Source organism: Sabethes cyaneus, chromosome 1 (assembly GCF_943734655.1).
Source record: "Sabethes cyaneus chromosome 1, idSabCyanKW18_F2, whole genome shotgun sequence".
NCBI classification, from domain to species: domain Eukaryota; kingdom Metazoa; phylum Arthropoda; class Insecta; order Diptera; family Culicidae; genus Sabethes; species Sabethes cyaneus.
In genome coordinates, this window is record NC_071353.1 from 65,759,068 (window position 1) to 65,776,435 (window position 17,368).

At 41.4% G+C, this 17,368-nt stretch overlaps 1 protein-coding gene across 1 annotated transcript in view; it reads right to left on the minus strand.

The window, feature by feature from the left end:
- The window catches only part of LOC128733204 (uncharacterized), a 119,313-nt gene that overhangs the window by 34,560 nt on the left and 67,385 nt on the right, over positions 1-17,368 (minus strand). Inside the window, exons 7-11 of the mRNA XM_053826899.1 lie at positions 9,394-9,457; positions 9,055-9,229; positions 8,860-8,975; positions 8,363-8,733; positions 8,107-8,304 (exon numbers count right to left, since the gene is read on the minus strand). Of these exons, the coding sequence (XP_053682874.1) occupies positions 8,107-8,304; positions 8,363-8,733; positions 8,860-8,975; positions 9,055-9,229; positions 9,394-9,457 (924 nt within the window). The remainder of the gene's footprint in view (positions 1-8,106; positions 8,305-8,362; positions 8,734-8,859; positions 8,976-9,054; positions 9,230-9,393; positions 9,458-17,368) is intronic.

The following is a 17,368-nucleotide window of genomic DNA, read 5'->3' on the forward strand; positions in this document are numbered from 1 at the left end:
ATTCCTGCCTCCAAAACCCCCCACATGCCAAATTTGTTTCCATTTGCTTGATCACTTCTCGAGTTATGTGGAAATTTGTATTTCATTTGTATGCCCCCCCCCCTCCTAAACAGAGAGAGGGGTCCTAATTCATCATAGAAAAAATTCATGCCTCCAAAAACACCCACATGCCAAATATGGTTCCATTTGATTAACCAGTTCTCGAGTTATGAGTAAATTTGTATTTCATTTGTATTGGAGCACCCCCTCCTAAAGTGGGGAGAGGTTTCAATTCACCATAGAAAAAATTCTTGTCTCCAAAAACACCCACATGTCAAATTTTGTTCCGTTTGCTTGATTAGTTCTCGAGTTATGAGGAAATTTGTAATTCATTTGTATGGAAGCCCCCCCCCCTCCTAAAAGAGAGAGGGGTCTTTATTCCCCTTCTAAAGAGGGGAGGGGTCTCAATTCACCATAGAAAAAAAAATTGCCGACAAAAACACCCACATGCTACATTTGGTTTCATTTGCTTGATTAGTTCTCGAGTTATGAGGAAATTTGTATTTCATTTGTATGGAAGCTCCCCCTCTTAAAGGGGAGAGGAGTCACAATTTCCCTTCTAAAGAGGGGGGGTCCCAATTTACCATAGAATAAATTCTTGTCACCAAAAACACCCACATGCCAAATTTTGTTCTATTTGCTTGATTAGTTCTCGAGTGATGAGGAAATTTGTATTTCATTTGTATTGGAGCACCCCCTCCTAAAGTGGGGAGAGGTTTCAATTCACCATAGAAAAAAATCTTGTCTCCAAAAACACCCACATGTCAAATTTTGTTCCATTTGCTTGATTAGTTCTCGAGTTATGAGGAAATTTGTAATTCGTTTGTATGGAAGCCCCCCCCTCCTAAAAGAGAGAGGGGTCATTATTCTCCTCCTAAAGAGGGGAGCCTACAGCCTCCTAAATTGCCTACAAAAACACCCACATGCTAGATTTGGTTTCATTTGCGTGGGGACCGTGCAATAATTACGTAAGGCCTTTTTCCTCATTTTTGAACCCCCCTCCCCCCTATATTAGATTTTGTAAGATTTTGGCCAATTACCCCTCCCCCCCCCCCCGTAAAAAATCTTAGTAAGATTTTTTGAAACATCAAAATTCAAGTTTTATTCAAAAAGATAGACATTGGAAGAATATTTATATTTATTGTTTCTTTGTCTTCGAAAATACTCGTACAGACTGTTGCTTAAGTTAAATTCTTAATTCTATTTACAAAATCGTTCTTACTAATATGAAAGTCAAACTGATCGTAGACAACGTTAAAAGCACGAATGCAGGCACTGAATGGGTTACTGTACCCATAGTTTGTCCTATTGAGTGGCAACAGAAGTACATCATGAGTTCGGAGAATGCGTGCTGGAGCATTTATATTTATGCTTGCAAGTAATGATGGACAGTCGCTATGGTTTGTGAGAACGTCAAAGATAAACACTCGTTGCAATCTTAGGCGCCTAGCGGAGAGTGTTTCCAAGCCAACCAGTAAACAGCGCGAGGTATATCGTGGCAACTCTGTAGGGTTAGTCCAGGGGAGTTGACGAAGGGCAAACCGTATAAAATGTTTTTGGACTCGTTCTAATTTCAGGGCGTGCGAGACGTGATAAGGTGCCCATACTGGCGCTGCATACTCAAGTATACTCCGTACCAATGAGCAATACAGCGACTTAAGAGCATATACGTCTGTAATAAATGCTGTATGGCGGCGAACAGCACCCAGAACCGAAAAGGCTTTAGCAGCAGTTAATGCTACATGCTCATTGAATCGCAGTTTGTTATCTAAAATCACACCTAAGTCACGTATAGAATTCACCCGCTCGAGGACGGCCGAGCCAATCTTGTATGGGAACTCAGTAGTAGTTAGGCAGCGAGTAAAAGATATTACCTTACATTTCTTGATGTTTACAGCCATTCCGTTTTCGTCACACCACAACAAGAGTTGATCGATGTCGCTTTGCAAGGCGGTGCAATCTTAGGCGGATGATATCACCCGAAAGATTTTGAGATCGTCAGCGAAGAGTGATTTCCCGGATGATATCCGATATGTGAGGTCGTTTACGTACAGAATAAAAATAAGCGGACCCAGTACACTCCCTTGAGGAACTCCTGAGGTGACGTTGAATGTTGTTGAGGTTTCATGGTCAACCTGTACAAAAGCTTTTCGTCCGGTGAGGTATGATTCCAGCCACTCAACTATCCAACTCGGGAAGCCAAGATGGGCAAGTTTGTCGATTACGAACGTATGCGAAACAAGGTCGAAAGCCTTCGAAAAATCGACGTAAATTGAATCTACTTGGCGACGGAATTCAACTGCAGGGAACAACGTGTTGGTATAAGCCATAAGGTTTGTAGTTGTAGAACGACGTTCGACGAAACCATGCTGAAGCTCGCTGATCAAAGGTTTTGCAGCATTGCTCAGGAAACGATGGACGACTGTTTCGAAGACTTTAGCAAGGCAACAAAGTATCGATATTCCACGATAGTTATCAACGAGTTGAATGCTTCCTGATTTGTGGATTGGGACCATTTTAGCATTTATCTTCCAAATGGACGGAAACGTGCAGTCAGCAAGAGAACGATTGAAAATCAGAGATATCGGGGCAGCCTGTTCTTGCGCACAGTTCTTGATGATAAATGGCGTCAATCCATCCACTCCAGGACCTTTTGATACATTTAAATCGTTCAGCACTTTAATCGCAAGTTTATTCGCAAACTCAGGCGCAAGCGGAGTTTTAGTGCCCATTGCGGCTAGCTCTTGCCATGCAAAAAAGCAGTCTAATTGAGCTAACCACTGGTGGCTATTCTACTTTCTGACCAACGCGGCTTATTTCACTTTGCCTGGATTGATCGGGATTTACTCTTCCGGGTCCAAGCTAGAGCCAAAAATTCGTAACGTGGAAGGTAGGATCGCTACACCCGCATTTCGGTTACAACTTGTAACATTCAACAGTATGGCAAGTTTATGCACTGCCGTGAGTCCAACATTTTTCTCGAAAACCAAATTCCGCTGCGGTGCCACTGGCATTTACTTCGCTGTTATACGAATTGTGTCACATGCCGCAAAATGTCCGTCCTGAAACTTCAATGTCATTCGATTCGACTTGACTAACGCCAAACGAAACGCGCAAAGTAAGTGCAAACTAAATATTTTATATCACTTCACTTGCCTTGCAGAATAAGGCCCTTTGCAAAACACTGAGCTAATTATCGATAACCCAATCTATCGCTTGTGAGCCGTACATCTTTATCTATTTCTAAGTGTTCTTGACTACCCAATGAATCGATCATTGGGGTTGTCTGAAAAATTCCCTGATTTTGTTAAAAAATCCCTGATTATTCCAGGTTTTTCCAGGTAATTTCAAATTCCCTGGCAATTTCAGGTTTTACAGGTTTTTCGAGGTAGTTGCCACCCTGAAACGAGTCCTCGTCAAGTAGTATACAAAGAACTTCTTTGCCTCTTCTAGATGACACGCGACATGGTCTTATGTTGGAATTGGCACTGCGTTGCGTCTAATGTACAGATCTGTAATGACCGCGGTTTCCTTTGAAGCAAAATATTGACCCCACTCTGGTCACATGCGGCGGGCAAGATCTTTGGGAACAGAAGAACAATATATCCCAAGAAACATTTTTGTTGTATAGTAGCTTATCAAGCACTTGTTCCATTAGTACAGCTATACATTAGTTGTGTACTTTTAAACAAAAATATTTCTCGTGATATCATAAAGGATTGCGGCTGCCTTGCGGGATTGGGATAGGAAATTGCAACGAAATATGTTGGAATAATACCATAAACCGATGACATCAGAGACTCTGGAACAAGTAAGCCAACTGCTCTTTCCTTGAGTGGGCAAGGCTAAAATACTCAGCAGGTTGCTACGCATTTCCTTGCAGCATGAAAGATTTCGACACTTCACAACTTACCTCGTCAATTTAAAAATTTTTGTAACAAATAACATGAGTTGCTATCAAAAATATGACTTTTTCATCATTTTTTCGTGAGTGAAAATCTTACGTAAGACATAATTAAGCGCCCCTTCCCCCCAAATAAGATTTTGTAAGATTTCGCGGAAGCCCCCCTCCCCCCATAATGCCTTACGTAATTAGTGCACGGCCCCTTGATTAGTTCTCGAAATATAAGGAAATTTGTATTTCATTTGTATGGGAGCGCCCTCCCTCCTAAAAAGGTAAGGGGTCTCAAGTCATCATAGTAGGGATGGAAAAACTATCATTAATTACTGATAGTTATCAGTAAGCAATAATATCACTAAGTATCAGTAAGGTTTCGCAGTTATTGATGCTTACTGATACAATTACGTCGCCCCGTTAGAAAAATCAGTTGGTTCAAAGTTAATGGTCGGTAGTTGTGTACGATAGATGAGAGTGACACAATATGTCGTCGTTGTCGTCAGCAGCCCAGAGCCGGGGTGGTTCGTACTGTTTCAAGCAGTCGTTCCTATTCAACTCGATCTTGGGCCATTCGTCGCAAATTTCCCAGTCGTCTCAAAAGTCATAAATCACTTTCGACTTGGTCAAGCCATCTTGCATGTCGAGTCTTCGTGTTTCCGGTACCGGTGGGGTTGTTGAAAAGAACTGTTGTTGTTGCTCTGTCATCCGGCATCCTTACGGCGTGCCCGGCCCACCGAAGCCTATTGAATTTCGTCAGATGTAGATGGGAGTCTCTGGGATTCTCAAGCAGTGAAAGTATGTCGTGATTCATATACTTCTACCCCCGATGAAAATCATGCCTCTCGTTTCGATACTCGCTGGTCTCGTTCCAATGTAGCTCTGATTAGTCAGGTCAGTTTATCCGGATAACCGTTTTCGTGCATTATGTACCATAGCTGGTCTCGATGGACTGTATCGTATGTTGCTTTGAAATTAATAAAAATGTGATCCGAGGACACGATGTACCCTCAACATTTCTGCACGATCTGTCGGATGGAAAAAATCTGGTCGGTGGTTGCGCGAGCCCCCATGAAGTTCACCTGATAAATTACAATGTAAAATTACAATGAATAATGCAGTTATTACAATTTCCTATTTTTTTGCTACAGTGCCGTGATGGGTAAAATTACTGATATTTACTGATAGTTATCAGTAACGTACTGAAACTACTGATAGTTATCAGTAACGATTTTTAATGATAGTTCCCATCCCTACATCATAGAAAAAATTCATGCCAAAAATACCCACATGCCAAATATGGTTCCATTTGATTATTTAGTTTTTGAGATATGAGGAAATTTGTATTTCATTTGTATAGGAGCCCCCCCTCCTAAGGTGAGGAGGAGTCACAATTCACCATAGAAAAAATTCTTGTCTCCAAAAACACCCACATGTAAAATTTTGTTCCATTTGCTTGATTAGTTCTCGAGTTATGCAGAAATTTGTGTTTCATTTGTATGGGAGCCCCCCCCCCCCTCTTAGTAGGGGGAGGGGTCTCCAACCATCATAAGAACCTTCCCTGGCCCCAAAACCCCCTATATGCAAATTTTCACTCCGCTCGGTTTAGTAGTTTTCGATTATATAAGGAACATAGAGCAGACAGAAATCCATTTTTATAGGCATAGATTTGTATAGAAACCCCCCCCCCCTCTTAGTGGGGGGAGGGGTATTTTGCCATCGAGAGAACCTTCCGTAGCCCCAAAAACCGACGATCGGTTCAGTAGTTTTCGATTCTATAAGGAACATTGGGACAGACAGAAATCCATTTTTATAAGTATAGATTTACGATATTGTTGAAGAAAGTATAGTTATCTTTTGTATTTTTGGCGCTACGGGGCTGCTACCGCCTGCCGCTAACCAGTTGATTCGTGAGACGTTATCAAACCGGGTTTTTGGACAATCGACAATGAACCAAATCTTTGTGTTGTGGCAGATCCTCCAAAAGAGTAACGAATAGCAAGTCCCTACATACCACCAATTGATAGATTTTAAGGCAGCCTATGATACTATCAACCGTGAAGTGCTATTAAAAATTATGAACGAAAACGGCTTTCCCATGAAGCTGACAAGACTGATTGAGACCACGATAGACGGTGAAGAGTGCTGTGTGAAGATATCGGACGCGTTAACAAGCCCATTTAAAATACGCAAGGGCCTTCGACATCGCGCTAAAGGGTGTTGTGAAATGTGCGAATTACTATCTTCAATAAATTCAGCCAATTTATCTGTTTCATTTACAACGTTGACATTGTCGAAAGATGCTCAGGATGGTTACTGAGCAGTATACCAAACTAAAACGTGAAGCAGAGAAGGTTGGTTTAGTGTTGAGCACGTCTTAAACCAAGTACTTGTTAGCAGCAGGGACCGAGCGCGATCGACCTCGCATAGCAATTGTGTGGTATTCGACGGGGACGAGTTCGAGGAGATGGAGGAATTTGTATTCTCCGGGCCGTTGATGACGTCGGACAACAACGTAGGCGAAAGACGTAAATAATGAACGGAATAATAAAATAAATAGTTATAATTAAAATGAACCATAGTTTGTATGACGTAATACAAAGGGAAATTTTCGTTACCGACAGCTGCTTAACATTGCCGAATACTCATAGAAAATCTAAAGTATTTCTGTTAAAACTAACGGTTTGGTCTTAACAGGTACGAGCAATTCAATAACCTTTTTTGTACGTTTATTTTTTAATTGCAAACTAGATTTACCAATTCACTAACCACCCATGGTTTCAGAGTTAAATATGTTGAGGGCTTTTACCATCTATCTAGGTCTATCTAATCTAAACTATTTATCTATTAACGCGGAATCATCGGTTAGGAAAGGGTTCCTACGACAGATATTGAGGATAAACAGAAAACAGCAAAACAATCCATTTCCAAGTCAAGTGTCTAATGTACGAAAGTAGGTACCTAATAGGACGATATCTACCCTCCAACAGAACACTTACAGACAGAGAAAGGATGAAACACAGCTATTATAAGTTTTTTCCTATCTACAGTTAGACGGTTCAACTATGCTGTCTTTTTTTTTTCTTCATACTATATAAGTTCAGGAGTAGTGCAAGTATAGAATGAGAGCGGAGGATAGATGTAGATACACGGAAAAGAATAACTATACAGAAACGCTGCACTAAGGTTGTAACTATGTACGTATGGGGAAAACAAATATTAGGGTGGCTCAATCTGGTGATGGATCAGTCATTCATCTTCGTCTACTTCATGCAGCATTGCGTTCAAACCCGTAGGAAAGGATAACTGGAACGCGCGACTTGAAACTGTTGTAATTTATTAGAATTACGAATGATTTTGGCTCTTCAATAAGGCTTGCTCAACACAATGTTTTGTTTTGACCAGCTTATTCAAGGGCGTCGAGAAAAAAAGTAAAAGTTTTATCAGTTATTTAAGAAATCAAGTAGAATGAGATAAGATGATGTTCCACCAGAAATATTAGATATTAATATTTAAGCCACCCTAAAAGACGTGTACGGTATGACCAGGCGTTCGGGACAGGATAACAGAAGTGACATCATGAAGATAAAGATGAATTAAAGTAAAAGCTGGTTTTACTCGGCACTATGTGGGAGTGACTACGGTGTGTGTCAATCTTTATTCGCATTTTTCGTTTATCCGGCTTTTAACTTTTGATGGCGGTATTAATGAAAAAATACCTCAAGCATTGGATGAGCATTCATGTCCAAGCATTGGATAGCAGAGCTTGAAAGCCGCCAGCTGGTTGGATATGCAACATATCCGCTCGAAATGAAATAAGTGTAACCGATTACGAGTAAAGTATTGCCAAGGTGTAGTACAAAATTTAAAAGAGATTTTTATACTTTGTCATGCTTTATATCGTTTTGGTGGCATGCCTTTAACATTGAGGTTAGTAAAAAGAACAAACGATTGCATCTGTTTTAGTAAACAAGGGTGTTTTGTTTTGGGAATTCTCCCTGATACCGAGTAGATTTGATTTGGGTAATTGTTTATGTTAACGCAATATTTTAGTGAAGCAAATCAAAGCAAGGAAAAAACTAATTCATATTCACAAAAACTGAAATTGACGTTTTAAATGTAATGCAACAGATTGTCGTTTTATGCTTATTGGAGCAAGTCGATGCACTTACTTGGTCTTGGCCGACGTTCCGGTTGGGATGGCGTGGTTGCTGTGGTGGGCGTTTTTTTGTTGTGCGCTTTAGCCGCCGATGCAGCTGTTGAGGCAGTGGCAGTGCTTCCAACTCGAACCTGTCGCTTGGGTGAACCTCCTCCGATACCACCAGCGGTTGTTTCAGCAGCCACGGTGGGTCCAACTGATTGAGATCGTCCTGGAATGAAAAAAAAACTAGGAAATAGACCATCATCGACCATTATTGAAGAACTAACCTTTGTTGGACATTTTCTTTGGGCTACTTTTTTGGGGGCTTCCCTTCTGGGGGCTTCCATGTCGAGATAATGCTGTTTTTTGAGGACTTCCTCGCTGGGGACTATCTCCTTTCGATCGTGGAATTGTCGGCATGAGTTTTTCACGCGTGGGAGATGGTAGCAGAGCTCCTTCTTCTACATCTGGACCGGTTGTACGTTCCAAATGGTGCCGAATGTTATCTTTTCGGCTACGTGACAATGCTAATCCATCCGGAAGGTTTCTATTAATTTCGACCGGCCGTGCGCTGCCGGGAATTCTACCGCGAGTATGCGGCTTGGTAGGTGAACTTTTCTTGGTGTTTTCCTTTTCTTTCTCTTCTTTTGTTATTGGTCTAACGAATAAGAAAACAAGGGTGATTATAGTCATTGTTCTTTTGTTATATTTTTACGCGGTGATTTTCCACCACGAATGATAGTGAAAATAATTTTGAAATACTTTTGAGCTTACAAGGACATACCTAACACTGGAGGCCAATGACAAAGCGCTCAATGAGCTTCTCCTGGACACCTGTTCCCATAGCTCCTGTTGCTTAGAAAAGAGCTCAGGGTTCATTTCTACACCCCAGCCGCGATTCTATTTCGTTAGATATTCAAAACAGTTATATGAAACACGATCAACACAGAAAGTTTTAATGAATTGTTGATCTACCTACCCTGTATTCGCCCGCTTTCTTTCGCAACTCAAGTACTTCTTTGTACCAAGTACAATCCATTGCTGCATCGCCACGAGTTCCAGTTCCGCCATCCAATTCCGGTTCAAAACCAAACTTTTCCTTTTCCGATTTATATGCTTTAAGCTTATGCTCCACAATAGTGCCGATGTCACGTCTATTAAAAATGCAGCAGCAGAGAAAAATCATTATTATGCCATTCAGCCTATGTTTTTGTACACAGTACGAATTATTCCATAATTGTATAACGAGTAAGGATTCACTGTGTTGTTCTAAGTTTGTTACACAGTGCATCCCTTCCGCTATGCAGGACATAATTACTTTTCATGATGCGACTTCGAAACCTCGACATCGTTCACCAACGGTTCCAGTTCGTGAGCGTTCGCTAGGGAGAGAATAAAAAAGAAGCGAACATCAAAAGCGAACGAGAAGAGAACATAAAACTAAAGGAAACTTAAATTGTGGAAAAATTACTAAACCAAAAAGTCATTAAATCATACAGGGTGTACAACTCAACGTGGAACAGCAGAGCTCTTTCATATAGAGTAAGCATGGTTCGACGTTGTTAGCAGACTGTTACAAAGAGTATATAATGTGTATTTATACCTCGTAGAGCAGAGAGGGGGCAGAGATTTCGCTTGCGTGTTACTCAGATACCGTCACACCGGTATATTGCAAAATTCTACGATTCGCGCAATTGTTTCCGAAATTATTGGGTAAAATGCTTAACGTGTTTCGAAAATTTTACCCGTCACCTAGTTCTCATTCTAGTCTAAGCAGACCAGTTCGGAATACGACTGATTCAAAATGTGTGACGTCATGCAGGAGATGAACTTACATTTTTGAACTGCAGTCTTCATAGGCCTGTGCGAGATTGGATTTAAATCGAAACGATACGAATCGAATTCACAGCTCAGTTTGTATTTCGTGAAACGGCACGAAGCAAAATTAATTTCGGCAGAAATATTCTAGAAATTTCGCACATAATTACTAATTAATTATTACCTGACATAATAAAATATTTCAGTGTTAAACTGACACGGAAATAAATTCGAAAGGCGCGATCCACTTTATGAAATATACTGTGTTTTGGAAACATAATAACAAAGTGTATATGTGCTATCGATAGAGAAGGGCGGCTTCAAATATCTTATTAGATACTATTCAATTTAGTGTTTTAAAGTCACTAATAAATTAACACAAATTTCGAAGTCTTGTCCAGCAATTTGAAGCCGTTTACCTTTTGAAAAAAAAAACATTCAATAACCGTATCAACTCAGCAGTGCCATTGAAAAACGTCTAATATTGCGTCACGTCACGAGAAATGGACTTGTTTTAAGCGCAAATAACTCAGCAAGTTCTAGATCGATTTTCAATATTTTTGCACTACACGATGGAAAAATGGAAAATAAACTATCGATTTTTATGGGTGCGCTATTGAAGAATTCCCAAGTAACAATTTGGATTATATTACACTCTTATGACGGAATTTAATGGAACTTCTAGGCTTCGCAGATGACTTTGATATCATAAAAGCATTTGTCACAATCGTGTGGAAGGCCCGGATGGGATTCCGGCTACGCTGCTCAAGAAATGCATCGCTGGTTTGCTTCATTCTCCTATTTCGTCTATCAATCTCTCCTGGAAAATTCCCTGCAGCTTGGAAACAGGCATTTTTGTTTCCGGTTCACAAAAAAGGCGATCGGTCGAAGGTCGGTAACTATCGAGGAATTTCAACGCTGTGTGCCACGTCGAAGTTATTCGAGCTAATCGTCATTAAACAATTTTTTTTCGCATTTCCAACAAGCGATTGCAGATGAGCAACACCGATTTCTCCCAAAACGTTCCTGTGTTTCGAATTTACTTTGCTTCCCTTCGTTCCCGGCTGCTTCCGTGATTGTACAAGACAGTCATCTGGGTCCGCTGGTGTTTATACTGTATTTTAACGATGTAATCCATTCGCTAGAATGCCCACGACTAGCTTTGGCGGATGATTTAAAAAATTTTAACGCTGTCCAAAACATGGACGATGCTTTGTTTTTTCAACAACAGCTAAATGCTTTTGCCAGGTGGTGCGAGACGAATCATATGTTGCTAAATCCGACCAAATGTTCTGCACTCACTTTTACGAGAAAAAATCAACCGATACACTACAATTACAATTACAAGCTCAATGGAATTCCAATTAAGCGATTGGAACAATTCATGGATCTGGGCGTGTTACTTGATGTTAAGCTAAATTTCAAATAACACGTTTCAATAATTGTTGCCAAAGCCTCTAGACAACTACTGTTTTACCTGACTCACTGCGAATATGCGTGTTATTGAAATAAAACGTCACCATGCGTTTTATTCGTTTATAACGCATATGCAGCTAATATCCTTAACAAACGATTTTTTATAAGTTGTGCTTTTGTTATTGCATTTAACTTGTAAAAAGTTGCATAAATAACAATTCAGTTTCACAATACAATTATTGCGTACTACTAGCACTTGCGATATAACGTTTAAGTACGTTATTTTTAGTGATCAAAATCAACGATATTTTCGATACAAGGGCGATATTTTTCGAAACCTTTCGAACCAACACGATCCCGCGAATACAACGCATATTCGCAGTGAGTCAGGTAACACAGTAGGCTTGATTATGCGAATGACACGTCGCTGGTTCGAGCGACCCTAGAATACTGTTCCGTAGTATGGATCCCTCACTACAATAACGCTACCTACCGCATCGCAAGCATCCGCATCGCTTCGTACGCTACGCTCTTCGAATGCTCCCATGGCGACAGCCAATGAGAAATACTCAATACGAGAATCGTTGCCAACTTAACCGAATCGATACTCTCGAACTTCACCGAGAAACAGCGCGTGTCATGGTTGTTTCGGATATTTAGACATCCAACATTGACTACCCTACCATCCTTCGTCAAATGAACCTGAATGCACCAACGAGATCACTGCGAAGGTTATCCCTACTATAATTTACCTTTTCGTCGGAGCAATTACAGTGCCAACAGCGCTATCTCTGGTCTACAGCGTTCGTTCAACCGAATTTCGGCAGTATTTGATTTTAATTTATCACAACGAGTGTTACGTTCGAGTTTTGTCTCTATGTTTCAACGTTTTATGTATTAGATTTTAAGCTCCATTAGGGCCTGTTGGTAATAAATAAATAAGAATTGGGACATTATATCCAGGAATATTGCGAAGGGGAAGGCAATCTACGCCAGGCGGAAAGAAAGATAAGGTTCAAAATAAATGCGTCGAAAAGCAAATATATGAAAGGAGGAGCACGCTCCACCCACGGACTTACGATTTCTTAAACGCCTGGAAAATTGACCAGGAAAGGTCGATGATCGAGTTAAATGATGATGACCGTCTAAAATAAGGCGGCTCTAGTTGCATTGGCTGTTATTTCATTGCAATATGGCCTCCGTTTACATGAGAATGCAAAGTGGTATAGTTATACATAACCAGGTCAGATATCTGTGAAATTAAGTCGTACAGCACTTCTCGATGCTAACGGTTAGTAGGGTTCTGAAACACTTAGAGAAAAAAGTCAACTCGGCATAAACTTTTAAAAAGAGCGTAACTGCAAAATGTAAACAAACCGAGTGAGGGCTTCTTTCTCCAGCAGTCCAGCAGAAAATAATTCTCACTCGGATTGTTTACATTTGAAAAGTTGGTGCCGAACCTAACCTCTGTCTACTAATTCCTATCCCTACCTTTACGTAGTGCCAGCTGGGGTACGCCACCTTAGTTGTCGAACGTAGCCAGAGACGGGGAAACAGTGGCTCCCGCTTACTCTAAGATGGCCACCCTATCGGTGGAACAGGGACCTTAAGGGACCCACAACTTACTGTACCCGAAACTTAGCAAATTACATAAAATAAAAGAAGAAATCGATCAGGATTATTGGCAACGACCTTTAATGAAAATACTACATGGAATATACTGGCCCTTATCCAGTAAGGAAAAGATGCTTATCTTGCAAGGGAAAGTAACCGCCTGAAGCTTGAAATCGTGGGGCTGAGCGAAGTTCGTTGGCTGCATACCAGCAAACATTAGACATCGTCCGGGCAAGTCTTGCTCTCTACTCTGGCATACCAGGTGAAAATGCTACTGGAGAGAGGGAGGGAAGTTGGATTCTTACAGAGTCCAAGAGCACAGGCGGCCCTGATGAAGTGAGAGTCGATAAACGAAAGAATAATCGTTGCCAGATTCAGAACACGGGTTAGAAACCTCAAAGCAATCCAGTGCTATGCGCCATGTAACCATACGAAACCTGACATATAATAGGGACGAGGGAGGGAATCTAATCACAAACGAGCGCGAGATGATTTTCAAGCGGCAGCAGTTCTTCGGTGAACACCTCAATGGCGAAGATAGCAATATCCCAGCGCCTAATCTCTAAGAAGTTAAATGAGAAATCGAGTTACTGAAGACCAATAAAGCCGCTAGTAAGGACCGTCTACCGGCAGAACTTTACCAATATGTCCGAAAAACGCTGGCAACGGCTCTACACTAGGTAATTTCCAAGATTTGTGAATCTTGGACCACCTATATGGCAGATAATGCAAGAACACGGTTTTCCGCATAAACTGACTGAACTGATCAGCGTTGCATTGGATCGAGTGTATGTTTCGTGCGCATCTCGGAGACACTCTTGAATCCCTTCGAGGCGCAGCGAGGGATGAGACAAGGTGACTGCTTATCCTGCATGCTGTTCAACATTGCTCTTGAGAGGGTGATCCGACAAGCGGGTATTGAAACGAGAGACACAATTTTTACCAAGATCCAACTCCTAGCAAGGAACTTTACGTCGCGAAGCGCTACGATCCTCGCCGCACGAAACTAACAATGTACAAAACCATTATGAGATCGGTAGTTCTTTACGGAGTTGAAGCCGGGACGCTGCTCACGGAGGACATACGCGCCCTTGTCACGTTCGAGTGGAAAGTGCTACAGACGATATTTGTACAAACTGAAAGCGTAGGGGGGCTCCGTAGCCGCTAGGTTACCGAGTTTGCTTTGACAAGCGGGTGGTCGTGGGTTCGAATCTTAGTAGAATTAAGCCATTCGGTGTCAAGGGACTTTAACATGAGTTTATTCACAGGCACCTCATTTACCCTTTCTTCATGCTGAATTCTATATTTACCCACAGAAGTCTCTTGGCAGTGCAAAAGTCGCTCCTATAGTTAAGTATACTCGTCAGAGGAATGAATAAGTCCTCGCCAGGGACGGTTATAATATGGGATAGTACTGGCAGCGAGGAATAAATGGGTAAAGTAGATCAAGCTTTGAAGGAAGGGTAAACCACAATACACACAAACACGAATAAAATTTAATAAGCATATCGCTCACTCAATAACGATTATAGCAAAAAGAAATGCAGTGCAGGTCATACAGTAAACACCCGGGCGATATCACAATAGATCAACTATACTGGTCGCAGTGATGAGTCCTGAAAACGGAGAGTGATGGATGCTTATGAACGAGGAATGCCAGCATTCGTTGGAGAGGAAAAAATATCTTAGCTTACCTTAGCTAGGATCAGGATTCACCTTGATAAGTAATGTGATCGTATAAGCGATGAAGAGGAAAGAGCTTAGAAAAACTAGGGAAAATTTAGCAAAGTATTAACGAGCACGGAGTGAGTTGACCATGATCCTTAGGAAAAAAAAGCGTCAGGAGCAGGACAGGGATCATGAATAACTAGAACAACTATTATACACTCAAACAATTCCTTCCTATATCGGGAGTACAATATGCCCACGTATCATATTTGCGTGGATTTCAAGGCTGATCATAGCTACCCTGGAGCATGTGATGTTCTACGCGCGTGTTTCGGTATCACACTCGAGTTCTATCGAAACGGTCGATGCACGGACCCGTATTCTATTTAACATCGCTATTGAACGTATGAGCGGGCGCCAAAACAAGAGGTACGATCTTCAACAAAAGTAACCAACTCCTAACAGAGGATCATGACATCATTACTAAAAATCTTGGGATGGCGGTGGCAATCTACGCCGATCTGAAAACGGAGCATCGTACCCCTGAGGAATGTCGGGAGGCTACGGTGGTCCGGTACCACCGATATCAGGAATAGAGAGACTCTACGTACTGGATAGCTCAACCAGGTTGAAGCTGACTTGCGAGTGTCGAGATGCTCCACGAATTAGCGACGAGTAGTCTAGGTCGAGTACAATGGAGACAAGTTTTTGATACCTGCTTCTGTAATCTATACATAGGGAGACAGAGAGGTTAGGTGGGTAATTTGACGAATGTAAATCTTCATCCGCATGTTTTGGCAAAAAATGTCCTGATTTTTAATTAATCCAAATTTAATTGCCAACAAGAGCTGCCGATCTGCAGCAGAAAAAATGTTTCTACAGCCAGCAGAACAGCGTGGTTGAGAAAATCCCGAAGGGGAACATCCAATTTCACTTGGGCGAAGATTAACTCATACAATGCAGACCTTAGGATGCCATGGCCTTATCGGAGAGATGAGCGAAAACGGAGAGCCGTTTTCAGAGTTTCACGGAACAACTTGGATCGCTCTTTCTTCATAGACCAGCACATAACGTCACGTGAGTTCGTGAGTTCAAATTGACCACATCTGCATCAACCGAAAATGAAGCCCGTTTGATGTATGCAACAAGCGCAACCCCGATATTGCATCCGACTATCGCCTCGTTATCGCTGAGATACCAACGACGAACGAAGAAAGTTAAGTGTCGCTACGACATCCGCCGATTAAGAATCCCGAAGTGAAAAGGGCTTTTATCGAACAACTTGAATCCCGAGCCTCGGAGTTGCTACCTGTTGGAACTGCCGAAGACCAATGGACCGGTTTCAAGAATGCCTTCATCACGACCTGTGACGAAACCCTGGCAAAGTGCGAAGAGGGCGGGGGAGTGGGTTTCGAATGAAATTTAGAGGATGATCTATGAGCGAAGAAAGGCGAAAGCCGGTATTAAGCGAGCACGAATCAGAGCGGCTAAGGTAGCTGCTTGTCAACGATACGCAGAACTGAAGCGGGCTGTTGAACAAACTTGTAGGCGGGACAAGAGAGCCGAACAAGATGAAACCGTCGTCGCCAATGATGATATCCGTTTCTTATACGATATTTTTCGCTGCCTCAGTAGTGTAGGGATGCATATTACGATGCCGCTAAGGCCAGAATTGGTCAGTTACTGACTGACCGTGCAAAACAGCTTTAGCGATGGACTGAACAAAACCTATGCGTTGCATAAATAGGACGTCAAGGTGTTGCGCAAGGTGTTGCGGAATAGCGTCTTATCCGACCCTTTGAAGGTTACTGCTGGTATGAGACAAAGCTGCATATTATCACCGCTGATGTTTCTCATTGCTATACACAAGATACTAACTGGAGCTATTGACAATGGACCAAATTGAGGATTACCTTGGAACCCTCCAACGATTGAGTAGCCAAATGACCTCGACCTAACTGACCTAAAAAGACCTAGCAATGGTCTAGCATGCAATTAAAAAAGCCTTGTTGCCGTTACAAGGGATGGGACGATAGAACACGCATTCGTTGAGTAGCGCTCAGCATGCCCGCTGATTCTAAGAATGATTTGCTTCTGAAGAGGAACAGTTTCTTTTGGCGTGGTAACCTCAAATTGCTTTAATGATGGAAAAAATGTGTAGTTATGAAAGGAACATACTTTGAATACAAGTGAGTTTATCATTGTAATGCAATAAGTGTGTGTTTTTGAGTTTTTTTTCATAACAAATTTGTTTACATATTTAACTAGATAACCCGCAAAATTAAAATTTCACGATACTCCAAATTCACTAAAGTTATAAGCAGCAATCTCGCACAGGCCTACCTGCAAACCACAAAACTTTGACGTAATACAAAATCCAATAATCAGTGTCATATAATCCGAATGGTTCGCTGATGCAGTATAACATGGAGCCTCACAATCAATAAATTAGTTACTTCGCTGACGAAATGCTAAATATTCAAAATAAGAATAGAAATATGGTCATGAGATGAGTAATGAAATACACATAGGAAGAATATAGACTGAAGATCCGAGTTGCAACGTAAATGTAAATTGAAAGAAAATTCCATGACTGCTTTCTTATATGAACTTAGAGAATCTGTTCAATATGTCTTAAACAAGCTAAAATTACGCAATATGTGTACAGATCCCGAGGACACCATTCTCAAAATAAACTAGCGATCTGATTAAAAAGATCAATGGATTAAGATAACCTATAGTGAGTGGAATCTATCTATGATCGAGTGGGTCCTGCG